Below are 15,573 nucleotides of genomic sequence, written 5' to 3' on the forward strand. Positions count from 1 at the left end.
CCGCAATTTCCGCAATTTCCATTTCCGCATTTCCGCAATTTCCATTTCCACCATTTCCGCAATTTCCGCAATTACAATTTCCGCAATTTCCATTTCCGCAATTTCCGCAATTTCCATTTCCATTTCCAACTATTAATGGCAGCTGGGTTTCATCATTCAAATAAAATAGAATATAATATATATATATAATATATTATAGTATAATAACGCCAATGCTGACATTGCTCTAATTGGCCAAACAATGGAGGCCCCTTGATCAGGAAACCGTTGGCAAAATAAGTTATTTCACAGATTAATCTCCATACTGCAAATCCATGACTGTGAAATATATTTCTAGTGTTGACTCAAATTATGGGATGCATAACATAGTTTTAGCTACAGTATGTGCGCAGCAATGTTCTCAGAACATTTTGAAGGATAAAACTAAGTTTTAGTTATTTGGGCCAAAGTCAAATATAAAAATGTGTATATAAAAATATATAAACAAATATTACAGGTTATGGAATGTGTATTCTTCAACCTTTGTACAGCATGTAAGGAATACATTATCAATTCTTGGAGAACTGTTCCAAGGTCAACAGATATGAGCTTTAGGAGGAGAAGCCTGTGGAACATTTGGCTGTCTGATGTTGATCTACAACTTTCAGTAATAACATACAGTAGGCTTTAAAACACAGACAAAACCGCTGTATCTCAACGTGAAGGTTATTATTCCTGTGGGGGGAAGTTTATCTTAACAAGGAATATCATAATGACAATCTCCTATTTCACACCTCCGCCAAACCAAAATGTTTTTGGATTTTACTTAAACTCATATGGTCATACTACTACTGAGGCTCCACTAGGAGTCTCAGACGGCTTATTATATGAAAGGTAATTATTACCTGGGAGGTTATAAACAGGAAAGAGCAGAGTGTTGGTCTTTGCTATCTAAAAACACCAAATACAGCAAGCAACCCTAACCCTAAGCAAATTAGGGGGAAACAAATGGAAATTGCAACAGACAACTCATTATGCAGTGGTAACAGGACAGCACTGAACCAATTTCTCACAAGACTGTTTGAGAAGTCTAAACGACAGCCAAGAGAAATGACTCACCCTGCATGTACTGTATCAGATCAACAACCTTTACAACTTGATTTTATTTAACGTTATGTTAAGCCCAGTAGACACATAATACTGCTTTGTTGTCCACTGATGTGTCCTTCTCAAAGTCAAATAATATCTAAACACAAAGTGAGCCGAAATCATTCTTTAAGAAATGTCTTCTCTAATAAATGTTTGAGAATATGTGTCCCCCACCAGTATTACAATATGTGTCCCCCACCAGTATTACAAGGGCTGTAATTTAGACTATTGACCATATTCACACAGAAGCCATTTTGCTCCACCCGGAGTGGGAAACCCCACCTCAAGTATGATTTAGGACAAAAATGTCCAACGTGTAAATATTGTCAATTCTGCCACACCCAACCACCCACATGTCCAACCAAAAACATACTGTACCAACAAACACCAATATAAAAGCAGGCAGACCTCCCTGGAGGCTACATATTATATCCATGCCACTGCAAGTCTTTAATAACAAAACAACCTCCATACAAAATATATGTACATGGTCACATACATACTGTACTGTAGAGCAGTTTATGGAAAGGATGTATTATGGTTCATCGTTCATCTTAAATACATTACATTTCAATGGCCACAGTGACCACAGACATAGTTCATTTGTTACGGCAGGCAATGCAAAGCAGCTGACCATGTAAGTTTCCATCCATGATGGAGTTTTGTGGTTCATTCACAACCGACACACAGTTCCTTATATTTTTAACAATATCATTGAGTGACCTCCTATTTGGGTTGAAACAAAAGTCCTTCTGAAGTCCTTCTAGACAAATTATTCATTTATACATAAATAATGCAAGTCATTGCCAAAGAACACCAGTGCAAGATAGCAAATAATTCTTCAAAATAGGGAGACATTGGGGGACAAAAGCTAAATCACAGATGAGAGAGATGGAGATTTAAAACGTGGATAGGGAGCCTGAGCGAGACATTTGAACAGTATACAGACATCAGTCCAGTTTTTTGGTCTACAGAGTATGACAATTATTGGATGTAATATTGACATTGAGAATAGTATTGACAGAGTACATTACAAAAGAGAAACGAGGCGATGGGAGATAGGAAAACAATTGCATGGTGACCCTGCTGTGTGCCATATGCTCCCCCCTTCGTCCCCATTCCATCATCTTCTAAATCTTGTAGAGGCCTCCCCTGTAGAGAAAGGCAGAGTGTTGACCCATCGAATGGGAAGGGCCTAATGTTGCAGGGCGTAACATTGAGGGAGCATCTGATTGGACTATTGGTCGTAGCTCACCACCTCACTTTGTGCTAGCAAGCTGCCATGTCTATTTGGTGACATTGATCAAAAGATCATTGGTGGGATTACTAGTGTGACTGCCATTGGTCATATGCAAAGCACATGCCCTCCAGTTCTGGTTTATGTTGAGGCAAGTTATACGACACACGCACCCACACAGGGCGCACGCACACACACACACACACACCCACACACACCCACACCCTGAATGAGGGCCCACACAGGGCATGCTCACACACACACACACACACACACACACACACACGCACGCGCAAAAAGCCCTGAGCCAGTGAACTTAAGTTGTATCAGTTTAGTGAATGTAGTTTTAGACGAATAACTTAAAAGGGGAATTCCACAAATTTTCTACATTTTACTATGTCATTAATATACCTTAGATGAGTATATATTGATGTCATCAAGATGTACTTTGCAACAGAATGGGGGGGACTTTATTATTTCCACACAACAGCTCCAAGGTATATTAATGGCATAGTAAAATGTTGAAAATGAGTGGTATTCCCCTTTAAAACCTTTTACAGACATCATTCATTATATTTCAGTTAAGACCAGTGCAAATACTGAAACTGTACAGCTTACATACATCATGTTACCAACGAGCAGGGTGCTACTAGCCTCATTTCTCATAGAACTTTAAAGAAGAGTTGATATTTTGGAGGGTATAATCCATTATTGTCTCCTTGATGCAATGATGATTTCAGACAGAGGAGACGACCTTGAAAAAATATTATGATGAGTGACATTTACCTTCTGCCATAAGAGTAAGACTTGCTTACTGGATCAACCAGTAATGTCAACATACGTAATAAAAACAACACATCAATAAAATGTGTTAATTTTCCTCTCAAGAAACAAATACAAGCAACTTAAGTTCACTGTCCCAATCCGATTGCTTTGAACTATTACATTTTAAGGATTAGTATAGAAATGTTTACAAGAAGTGCAAATTGGTCATTATTCCAGACTAGCTTCTGTGTTGTTTTTTATTCTATGATTCATGGGAGAGGGAGCTACTGGATGCTTGTTGACCCCAGCGCCTCTCGTCTTGATTCATGTCCCTGACTTATGTTTGTCCAACTTACAAATCCATCTCTCCTCTCATGCCCTGTGACTCACTTGTCGGAGTTCTTGCGTGGTCGGCGGAAGCTAGACATGTTCTCATTAAGTGCATAGATGCGTCTGGAGAACTCTTCAAAGCCAGCCTCGTCTAGCTCGTCGCCCAGAACCTGCTCGTCACACTCCACAGCTACGGCGTGGTCCACAGGGATGCAGGGGTAGTCCTCCAGACGGGCCGCATCGCCCAGTCCAAGCCCCAATCCTAACCCCAGGCTCAAGCCCAGGCTCAAGCCCAGGCCTGTGGCTTCCGTACCCATAATCTCCTCTGCCTGCTCCACTGAGCAGTGAAGCTCCGGGACTAGGCCGCTAGGCCCCGATAGTCCATCTGCTGGTACCAGGGAGCCATTCATGGCTTCCGTATGCTGGCTGGGGGGCAATGCTTCCACACCGGTGTCCAGCTCTGGAGCAGGGGGCTCAAAGCCCACCGTGCTGGTAGGCTGCTGCAGTTCCAGTTCTCCTTCTTCCTCAGCCTCTCCGTCTGTTTTCCCCAGCTCACTCCCCATTTCCGTCACCACCACCATCTCACCAGTTTCATCATGCTCCTCTTCATCACTCTCTCCATGATCATTGGTCTTGACAGTCTTGGCTAGGCTGAGTGATGCCATGCCAGCATCCAGAGAAGAGGACAGGTGTTTGGGAGAGGGCGAAGGAGGTGCCAGGCCAGCAGGGGGCTGCTGTTCAGCTGGACCGGCATTGAAGGTAGGAGGAGGGGTGACCCTGTACTTGAGCTTATCAGCTTCTGAGCTGGCCCGTTTCCTTACGCCCCGCTCTGGGGAGCTGGTGTGGCAGGGGAAGCCCATCTCAGAGACGGCCGAAACACTGTGCTGGGTCTTGGTCGGCACTGGTATGGAGCTGGAGGTATGGTGCCGGTCGCTGTTCGGGAGAAAGAAAAAAGCAATCAGAGAAGACATAAAAAGCAAGGAAAGAAAGAAAAATCAGTTCAAAGTTTCTTTAACATTTAAAAAAAGGAAGAAAAGAAAAAACATTTAAAAAAAAATATTTTTCCCGCTCAACCCTGGTATCTCGTACCATTAAAAAATGTATAAAAGAAAATAAAAGAACGTAAAGAAATGTAAATGTAAAGAAAAATCCAATAAAGGGAACAGGTTAGGAAAGCTATATATTGCATAGTAGTAAGTAAGTAAGTACATTTTATTTATAGAGCCAATTTCAAAACAATGTTACAAAGTGCTGTACAGTGGTCAACAAGGTAAAACAATCATAATAAAACATGGGCAAAAACAAAACAAAAACATCAATCGAAAAGCAAAACAATGAAGTGCAAATATATCAAGTAAAAACACATAAGATAAAATGTTTACGAAATAAGTACGTTTTTAACAAGTTCTTAAAACCGTCAGCATTCCACAAAGTGGGAGCAACCACTGCAAATGCTCTGTCCCCCTTAGTTTTAAGTTTATGATTTATACTTTGAAAATATTCAGATTATGGGATATTAAACTACCGTACTAATGTGAGACTATCAACATAAAATATCCAATGGAGATTTACATTAAAAAAATAAGAATATAACGGGTTTTTTTCATGGAGACTAGATTAATCCTGCACCACAGACTGTGACCAGCATAAGAGATAGAGGGAGGGAAGGGAGTGAGAGACCTGAGATCCAATTGGACCAGCTTCTGCCTTGATCTCATCTGCCCCCCGCCTCCTCCCTGGACCCCTGCCCCCCCCTCCCTCTTTGCTCCTGATCCAGAACGGAGACAGCTGCAGCTCTCTGCAAATCACTCCGCGTTACAACATTCAAAAAACATTTGTGCAGTCTGTGCGACTACATGTTCCGTACTTGCCGTCGTGGAAGTGCGCAGCAGGCGTTCAAACCAAGGTATGCAAGACGTACCCCCCCGAATAACCGATAACAGACTGGCAACGTGGGACAGCTTGCTCCACCAGTCCGGATTTAAGTCATAAATTAACTTTAAATGGAGGGGGATGGGGGGCACGGTCTCTTCTGATATCCGCAACCACATACACGTCAGCAGACTACTTAGTGGTATGTTTAACCTGGCCAGTCAAACCTTTGAGGAGTCAAAGCATTGGATCACCAGGGTCATGGGTGTGGTTGGGACCCCTGACCTCTCCAGAGGTACACATTTGACTGGTGAAAAACTAGATAAAAACTAGATTCAGGGGGAGAAATCTCTGAATCAGAGGTGCAGTCACCATACTGTAGATAGATAACCAACTATCTGTAGACTCCAGTGAGTTATGCTTGTGATAGGGGAACAGAGCTGGGTGACATCCACTGAAAACTTAATCGCTGTTTGGTGGAGAATGTCAACATTTATAGCCTATAAAGCAGGGCATGTCTGTAACTCTTCCTGGAGCCCGAAACATGGTTGTAACACAGAGTTCAGAGGCCGGACAAGACATTCTCCAGGCCATATCGTAGAAGCTAGACAAAGGCTTCAAAGTGTCTTATGATACATAGATAAATGGCATATGGGTTTAAGGTGCTGCATGTAAAAGTTGAAGCACCTACAGTACAGCTATCAGTGAAGATGATCACAGGAATGTAGTTGAATACTGTATGTTGGAAAGCTAAATAGTCACAGGAAAATCTGGTGAATGACCTGATGTTGAGAGTCATAGAGTGCTCCTCTTTAAGGGAGAAGACTAGAGTCAAGACTGACTATTTAGCAGTGTGTGTTCATCGAAATAAACCAAGTAATGAAAGTGACTTCAGCAATTGCCCCTAGTAACCACACACGCTAGCACTGTAGCTGAGACTAAACAGAAAGAATATGATCCTCCAACACTCAATTGTCTCGGGAAAAAATATAAAATAAAATGGCTTATATAAAGAAAAATTAATGGATTACGATTAAAGACATTTTACAAAACTAAATCCTTGCAGAACATTTTGAGTGCGATCCAAAAACTCTAACAAAAACCTAATTCTGCAGAGGAGAATAAAGAGAGATTTCATGAGAATTCAATTATCATATAAATGACTGGAAACTGTGGTCCAGGCTCTCCGGAACGCAAGACAGGTTTGGAAACCAGAGATGATTTATATGGAGTAAAAAATAAGAGGAGAAAAAAAAACAGGTTTAAAGTTTCCATGCAAAATGTATAAAAAGCTAAAGTGTAACTAGTATGTTTTTTGCTAGACTGAATGATATCCTCATGGCTATAGTTCTGAGGCTGATTAGATAGCTCTGATTTGAATTAATATCAGCCTTGTCTTTGTTTCATCTATTTTCAGTTCCATGGCCTATACAGTTCCCGACACTCTCTCAGAACTGTTGCCGCACGTAATCTGTTTCAGCATCTATAATTGGATAATAGCTATAGCTCTGGAAAACATGCAGATATTTCACAACATTCAATCCCACTGATAAATAAATACTGCACAGCTTTTCTGTGTCAAGAAGATGCCTTTCCCTCTGATATTTAGTTTATCCTGTTTCTCTTTATTTTTGTATGACATCCTGTTTTGGAATAGTATTTCGTTTTTTATATTGACCCCCACCCCCCCATGTGGTTCTGGGAGATATAAATTGAATGGTCCTGGATATTAAATCGATATTGTAATATGATGACACAAGATTTCATCTGGGACTGCATGATGTCATTTTCAGAACGTACAGTAGTCATCCCCAAAAAATTGCCCTTTTATGCCCAGGAGTTCCGTGCCAGGCATATGGCCCATATTGGTGACATTGATGACGTACTCCATATTTCTATTATATTATTGAACTTTGTTGGAGAGCAGCTGATCGGACCAACTTTTCATTCAAATCTTGAGTAGAAAAACTTAAACTTTTGTTTAAAACATGAGTTCCTCTCATGAATGTCTCTAGTGTGCAGAGGGTTGGAAGTCACTATAACTTGGAACGACACAAGCATTGAGCGACAGCAGCGATTACTCAGTGCATGTGTACAAGTTGTGTAGCACTCTGGACATTATATTGAAAGTGCTCCGCCGCTCAATGGATGAGAGTATTTAGTTGCCAGGTCTGTTCTTAAAAGCAGTGATGGTGTACAAAACCACCCCATAGAAAGAAGAAAAAAAATATGATATATCAACAGTGCAGAAGAGCTGCTGATATATGCCTTCTGTGAAGAGCAGAAAAAACACCAGTTATCAACATTTGACCATATTCACACGGTGGGCGTTTTGTTCTTACGTCATACTCCGGGGGGCAGGGGCGGGGATGGGGGGGGATGGGGGTACCCCCTCCACTTTAGGGTGTTTTTTATAAGTCATTACATTTTACTGGACCCTAATCCCTGGTGGGTTTCCCTGTAAATGATTTCACCACATAAATGCCAACTGCGACGTCTCTGCCTAAATCATTAGACAGAGGACTTGACGTGCTGTGCTGTGAATGGGTTCATAGCTCTTTGTCGCCCTCATGTCTTTTCCACAGCCAGTATCAAACTCCGATTCACAGCTCTTTCTCACTCTCGTGTCTTTTCGCAGCATCAAACTCCAGCATATTTCAGATGGGCCCCCGGAATCAAGTAAGCCGAAGCTTTCCACTGTCTAATCCACAGACAGGCTCAGGATACGCCTCTGTTCATATCCAATGCTGCTAAAATGCTGGGATTGGAAGCCAAAACAAATAATGGCAGATAAGATTTGGTCTTTTGATGTGGTAAAAAGAATCCCTATGGAGCTGCTAAAGCAAATATTACTAATATTGTGATATGCATTACAAGGCTGAGTTTTCTTTCTGCTGAAATAGGGCAAGGTTCCCCGACTGCTTGGCCTTTGAAGATAGGGACTACGACTATTCCTGTCATATCAAAACCATCACACGCCAGCACAGCATGTTTAAAACATTCAACAAGCTGGAGATGCAACCACAGGCACATTTCCAAGGTTGTCGGAAGTGTTTTTTGTTCCTTTTTGGGCACAGAGGTAATATGAAACTGTAAATTGTGAGTGTGTAAAATGTGGTTATTTGTGCATGTTTATACTGTGACTATCTGTAATACAAATGGAGGTGAGCAGAAGTGATGGAACACCATGGCACTATGTGCAGGATAGTATGATTTATTGATACTAGAAGCTCCAAGTGTGTGTAGGAGCCAACACACTCTCCCTTTAGGGAAAAGAAGAATGTATCACCACACGCACGGACAAGCATGCGTGCACGCACGTACGTGCACACACACACACACACACACACACAAAGACATCAACATGTGCATACACACGTGAACAAAGATATCAACACACAAACATGTGAACTACACATGCTTTCATTCACACACACACACACACACACACACACACACACACACACACACACACACACACACACACACACACACACACACACACACACACACACACACACACACACACACACACACACACAGGGCCTGAAAATGAACTTACTGGGCCGGCCCGGCTCGAACAATTACCATTTTTCATGATTGCGTATGTCATATCCCCGAATGGGTATGGACTAGTATAATATAACTTATACGATTGGGGTGGATGTGTTCTGTCTCCCTGCTCTGTCATGTCTCACCTACAGTAGGGCTGCAAACAAATATTCCAAATTCAAAGCAATATTCGAATATAATATAAAGGCGAGCTGATTTAAAAGTCCACAATGCATTGTTGATGCAACGTGTGCCCCCACTCGGCAGTGCGGTGTTAGGCCAGAATTCTAGATCGGTCCGAACCTCAGGTAGCTGTAACTGGACAGACATTTTAAACCGTCAACCAACTACTGAATGACAAATGAAAGAAAGAAGAATTTAACATTTAATCATTCTTTCCAATTATCCTTGTTTTAGGAAATACGTTGTAGTTATTGATTGGTCTATACTACTAATACCTACTAGAATCAACATGCCTTGAGAATGGATAACAAGCGTGGATAACATAAGGTACTTCAGTGCTTCAGAGTTCTTCGGCTAGTCACTGATTACACCACAGCTGTCTAAACAGCACAGGCCCTGCAGCACACAATGACAAAGGAAGATACACATGCACACGAAGACTCATGTATCTTATGTGTTTTGGGAAGGAGTTTACAACCCCTAGAGGCAGTGTGATGCATCAACAACATTGCTACGTGGAATCACATAGTCAGGCAAGGTGCCCTATGCGTCTCTCTCACCCAGGTACTCCTGCTTCAGTGCACCGGGTGTCTCTCTCACCCAGGTACTCCTGCTTCAGTGCACCGGGTGTCTCTCTCACCCAGGTACTCCTGCTTCAGTGCACCGGGTGTCTCTCTCACCCAGGTACTCCTGCTTCAGTGCACCGGGACAGGGAGCCTCTGAACCTGTGCCAGGCTCTCCGTGGATGAGGAGCCGCGAATGAGAGCATGTCGAATGCGTTTGTTTTGATCTCAGCAGTGCTCTTCCGTTTACAAAGCACAGGTTTCTAGTACTGACTCTCCAGCTCTCCCTTGGTAATAGATTAACCGTCTCTCTCTGTGCCTTGTCTCTCAGCAAGGTAGCCAAGGAAAATCCTGACTATTTGTCAATGGTGCCTGTATACGTTATGGCGACGAGTCCGTGAGACAGAGCTGTTTGGAGAACTGCAAAGATATGATCAGGCGTCAGCCAGTCAACCAGCCATATGGCCCACTCTACAGTCTACACACACCTTATGAACTTTAAAGTATATATAGGCTTACTCAATGTGTGTGTGTGTGTGTGTGTGTGTGTGTGTGTGTGTGTGTGTGTGTGTGTGTGTTTAATTATTATTTGTGTAGGCTATATTGTACTGTGTATAGTTCCTTTCCACCCCCTCTGCCCAAGATGAACTTATTGTGTTCCCACGCCTCACAGTCTTGCTTCGGGACCATATACTGTAAGAAATACGTTCGGGACAGGCCTTCCATGCAGATTGAATGCATGCTGCATTAATTCTACATGGATGGAGGAAGCGTTTCCAGAACATTTATGGATTCGGGTTCCCCTGGCTATAGCAACACACCATTCCTGTCTGCATCAATGGAAGGCGAAGAGAGGCGTCAAGGAGGGGAAGCGAGGAAGTGAACATCGGCCCCAACTCTCACAGTCTGCAGGTTAACTCCCTGCAGCTGCAATGCAGCATTTTTATGTATCCATATTTCATACGCTTGGCCCCCGTGTTGGAAATTGTATCTGAATTTAGGCTTTTTTCAAAGTTAGGCCAGGAGGTGGGTGGGGGTTCAGGGTTTGGGGGGCTAGAAGAATGACATTTATGTGGTGAAAGAATAAAATAAAAATAAAGGCCAACAAAAGGAATAAACAAAAGTGTGCATGCATGCATACAGTATGTGTTAATTTGTCCTTGTCTTTGTACCTGCTGAGATCCACTGAGCCGTGCCGTCCTCTCAGGACATCATTTTTAAGGTTAATAAAGGGAGATAGAGTATGTCAGTGTTGTGATGAATACTCCGGATGAAGTATAAATCAAGGCTTCAGGTGAAAAGCAGTAGCCTCGACTTCAAGCATACTGAAGGAGACGTCATTGTCTGTGCTCTTCCTAGGACCAATCGTAGGAATTAAAAGTGATGTGTAGTGACAAGAATATCCTGGAAATCTGGAATGGGCCAAACAACCAAATTAGGAGAAATAAAAATAAAAAGGTGTTGCCTCCTCGATTGGTTCATGAGGGGAACACCACTGTCAACGGCCTTGTTGAGTTGGTCTCCAAGGAGTCATGCAGGCGCATTGTCAAGAGGCTGACAACAGTGATGGTGAATGCTCAACTGTACAGTAGGGGAGCAACTACGTCACCTGTCAGCTAGCCAAAACATGACCACGTGCATAGACGGACGGACATATGTTATGCATACTACACATGCCCGCACGACACATGTACAACACAGTAAAATCTTGAGTGTAAATGTACAGTCTAGAGAGTGTAAAAATGGACCAGTAAGGGTAAGGCCTTGACTGCGTAGTACAGTATTTGTGGATCTAATTCAGTGCAGTCGGCTCGGTGGAAGGAAGCGGGCAGTTTCACGACCCTCCACCGACGACTCTTGAGTCAACACAGAGGGCCTTTTGTTCTCGTCCCTGCGGGCTCGTTGTCCACCAGGAGCGTGGCTGCGGCAAGCAGCCGTGGAATCGTTGCACTTCCATCTCCACTTTTCAACTTTCCTGCGATTGCGTATGCACATACATACACACACACACCATGAGCATAAGCCCTCAGGGTTAGTGGGCCCAATGCTTTCATCTCATTTATCTTCGGGCCTTTACACTTCCCATTGAGGGGGAGGGGAGGGGGGGTATGAGGGGCCGATTTGATGGCTTTTCATGGCTTCTTTCCTTTCAAAACAAAAGATTATTCAATTAACGTGTGTAATACACGTTTTCCCCTCTGCCGACCCTGGGAGAGGAGTGGAGATCAAAGACAGCTTCGCTTTTATAGGACGGTGGAGCAGTAGTCTGGCTCAGACTGACTCCCCGTTTTAAGGTAGGGTTAACGTTACTTACAGGCCATCAGACTACAGGGGAAAGATCTAAAAATGTGACCCTGGTGACTGAATACCTCATTATCCAACACCATTAAGCTTAGTTCAGACCAATGATTCACGATGAGACAAAACCGTTTTATGCTCTATTTATACTTTGTCTTAGGACGGAGTCACGTGGCAGAGATAGCTATCTGTATCTACACTGTCATACGGCGGAGCATAAACACTGTGGACAAGAATAGCAGTGGTCTGAATGATCCCGAGAACAGGGATGATTATGCATACGGATAAAATGGAAAGTCTAAATGATGTACGAAGTTGTGATTATTAGACACGGGCAATATTCCTTTGGTGGAAGGATTTCCTTTTTTATTTTTTAGGTTTTTTTGTTTAGCAAAATAGGACATGACTTCATATGTAGTGGAGTGTCAGAGCCTCCAGGACCCCCAGCTGCAGATCAAGAGTGTGATTGCAGACCGGGCCCTCTCCAAGTAATGGATCACGGCTGTGGATTGCTACTATATTATACTACACCACTACACTGTATATTATCTTAACATTCTTATTATACCACTATGTACTAACAGTATCGTTATACTATATCATTATAATATACTATCTTACACTATAATACGTATGATTAGGGGTGTAACGATACATTTTAACAGTGATACGATACGTACAGTATCACGATACATGGTTGACGATACGATACATGGACGATTCATTAGGCGATACCACGATTCATTAGGCGATACCATATGATTCAATGAAAATTGAAATCGATACATTAACTATTTAGCAAATACATTAAATAGGTGTGTAACTTGTGGATAGTGCAGGTTTTTTAAGGGAAAGATGTACTATTATGGATATACATTTGTAAACAGTGATTCTCTGGCAAATAGATGGACATTGTATTAGAACACAAATGGACAAACCCACGCCTTGACATAAACAGAGAACATTTTTCGATACACCAATTGTGAAAATAGCTAAATGGAATGGAAAAGTAATTAAACCCTTCTTTTTCTTCTTTCTTCTTAAAATGGCTAAACAATCCACAATTGTTTCCGTAAGAATTCCTCCATTTTAGCAGTTTTGGCAGTTCTGTGCTATCATTCTTCACAAAATTCGGCAATATGGTAGAGGGCCGTGAGAATCCCTCAGGAACAGAAGTTCACAGTCATTCTTCAAAAGACCTCTGAAATTTAGATCTCCCAATGAGTACATTTTATGACTTGCTCGAACCACTTTTTCTGCCTTTTTTCCGCCACGTCAAAGAATTTTGTGTCCTTGGTTACCGCTCCCCTTTCCATTCATGCGAGTGGAGTCTGGACCCTGGTTACGGGACTACAGCGCTGACAGACAACCCCTTCAACCAATCAGAGTGGAGTCTGGACCCTGGTTACGGGACTACAGCGCTGACAGACAACCCCTTCAACCAATCAGAGTGGAGTCTGGACCCTGGTTACGGGACTACAGCGCTGACAGACAACCCCTTCAACCAATCAGCGTAACAAAAAAAGCCGCCATCTCCAGTCTACCAACGCCATAAAGTCGAGCAGTGAATTTCATCAATGTTTATATAGCTCATTGTGTAGTATATTGCTTATAGCTTTTTTTCTTTTTGGGCCCATTGTATAGCTTCTTGCAGCTGTATTTGTTATTGCCACTACTCTCTGTCTGGAACAGACTTACCAGCGAACCAGCAGGCCGTGTTCTAGGAAGTTCTTGAGGTTGGGTAATGTCTGCCGCAGGTCTGGGGTGGACAATCCATGCTGGTATCTCAACTGGAAGATTAAGGAAACACAAACATTGTCATCAGTGCTCCATCATATTATGATAAATAATGCACACTTTACTGCACTGTTACATTTAAATTGTAAATCCACGACTTACAGTATGGATAGAAGGACAGTAAAATCATTACTAATCAGACTATTCTTCACTGGGACACACAAGAATGGACATGTTCTCCTAACAACTGGCAGGTGTGTTGACGTGTGTAAGGTGTGTGCAGGCGAGATGTGGAGACTAGACATGGGTGGCATAGTCTCGCGTTACCGGACTATACGATCGCCGCCGACCAATACACCTGGTGGAATCTAAATCCAATGTATTTGCTACAACAGCCAGGGAAAGGCTGCAGACAAACCTTTACCTACTGCTCTGCAAACTATCACAATGATTTGGGATTGGTTCTGCAATGCAATTCTTATTGAAATCTCTGAATAGTTTAGGAACTGCATGGATGCAAAATTGCAAATCCTACTGGGCAGAGGTCTCTGATCGTCTGGCAACGTGAGATTACAGTGGACACGATAAAGCAGCTCATTGCAAACACATCTGGAGGAAATGGGGCAAAATAAGTGAACACTACCGGTGGTCTCCCCCTCTCTCTCTCTCTTCTTAATCAATCCACTTCCAAATCTAGCCTCTACTGCAATTCTCCCTCTATCACACTGGAGCGCTTTATACTGTACCAACATCATAGAATCAAAACCATGGGAGGAAAACGCCAGGGCCACCACGAAGCTCCAGCACCAGAGCCAAAGCTATCTCTGCCTCAGCTGAGTGGTATATCATCACGCCGCCTCATGTCCCACAGAGTTTATTTAACCTGATTTAACTGAACAGCAGAGGAGCATCACGCCTCACGTCCAGTGTATATACCCCAGCCTCTCACGCACACACACACACACACACACACACACACACACACACACACACACACACACACACACACACACACACACACACACACACACACACACACACACACACACACACACACACACACACACACACACACACACACACACACACACACACACACACACACACACACACCACATCCCCTGGTGCACCACAGTGACCACTGACCATACACGTGCCCTCGCGTTTCAATATTCAAATGAAGTGAATGTGATTGTGATGAAGAGGAACACAGCACTCCCTGTAGAACTGCTCTCACCCAGCATAACATGCTGCTAAGTCTCTCACCCAGCATAACATGCTGCTAAGTCTCTCACCCAGCATAACATGCTGCTAAGTCTCTCACCCAGCATAACATGCTACTAAGTCTCTCACCCCGCATAACATGCTGCTAAGTCTCTCACCCAGCATAACATGCTGCTAAATCTCTCACCCAGCATAACATGCTGCTACAGTAAGTCTCACTGAAGATGGAATGAGAAAGAAAGGCAGACGAACAGAGGAATTATGGACAATTAAGTGTTTGAGCCTCAGAGGCTAAAGGTCACACTTCCTAGTTTGTGTTTACAGTTTAAGGGGAGATGAATGATTTTTTTGGGGTGTATAGGGGGTGTTAAGTATTTAGCATAACACATCCATCCTGGCCGTTTTCTCATGCCATGCACTGTAATATTCTGTCACGGGCTGCAGCACAGTATATAGAGGTCCTTGTAAAGCTTGATTAATGGCACCAGGAGTGGCATAAGCGTTAACACAAAGGGGCCGTCCAGCCACCACCCGGAGTCCAGACTCCAGACAGGACACATGTGTACATACTATGTGCATGCATGCGTGTGTGTGTGTGTGTGTCTGTGTCTGTGTCTGTGTCTGTGTGTGTGTGTGTGTGTGTGTGTGTGTGTGTGTGTGTGTGTGTGTGTGTGTGTGTGTGTA

At 43.0% G+C, this 15,573-nt stretch overlaps 1 protein-coding gene across 2 annotated transcripts in view; it reads right to left on the reverse strand.

The window, feature by feature from the left end:
* Positions 1–1,543: 1,543 nt before the first annotated feature.
* The window catches only part of uvrag (UV radiation resistance associated gene), a 106,571-nt gene continuing 92,541 nt past the window's right edge, over positions 1,544–15,573 (reverse strand). For both annotated transcript variants that reach the window (XM_080779785.1, XM_080779786.1), the window contains exons 14-15: positions 13,627–13,718; positions 1,544–4,393 (exon numbers count right to left, since the gene is read on the reverse strand). In XM_080779785.1, coding sequence (XP_080635911.1) covers positions 3,517–4,393; positions 13,627–13,718 — 969 coding nt within the window. In that variant the 3' untranslated portion in view covers positions 1,544–3,516. The remainder of the gene's footprint in view (positions 4,394–13,626; positions 13,719–15,573) is intronic.

Source organism: Protomyctophum bolini, assembly GCF_963924005.1.
Source record: "Protomyctophum bolini genome assembly, chromosome: 13".
Classification (NCBI taxonomy): Eukaryota; Metazoa; Chordata; class Actinopteri; order Myctophiformes; family Myctophidae; genus Protomyctophum; species Protomyctophum bolini.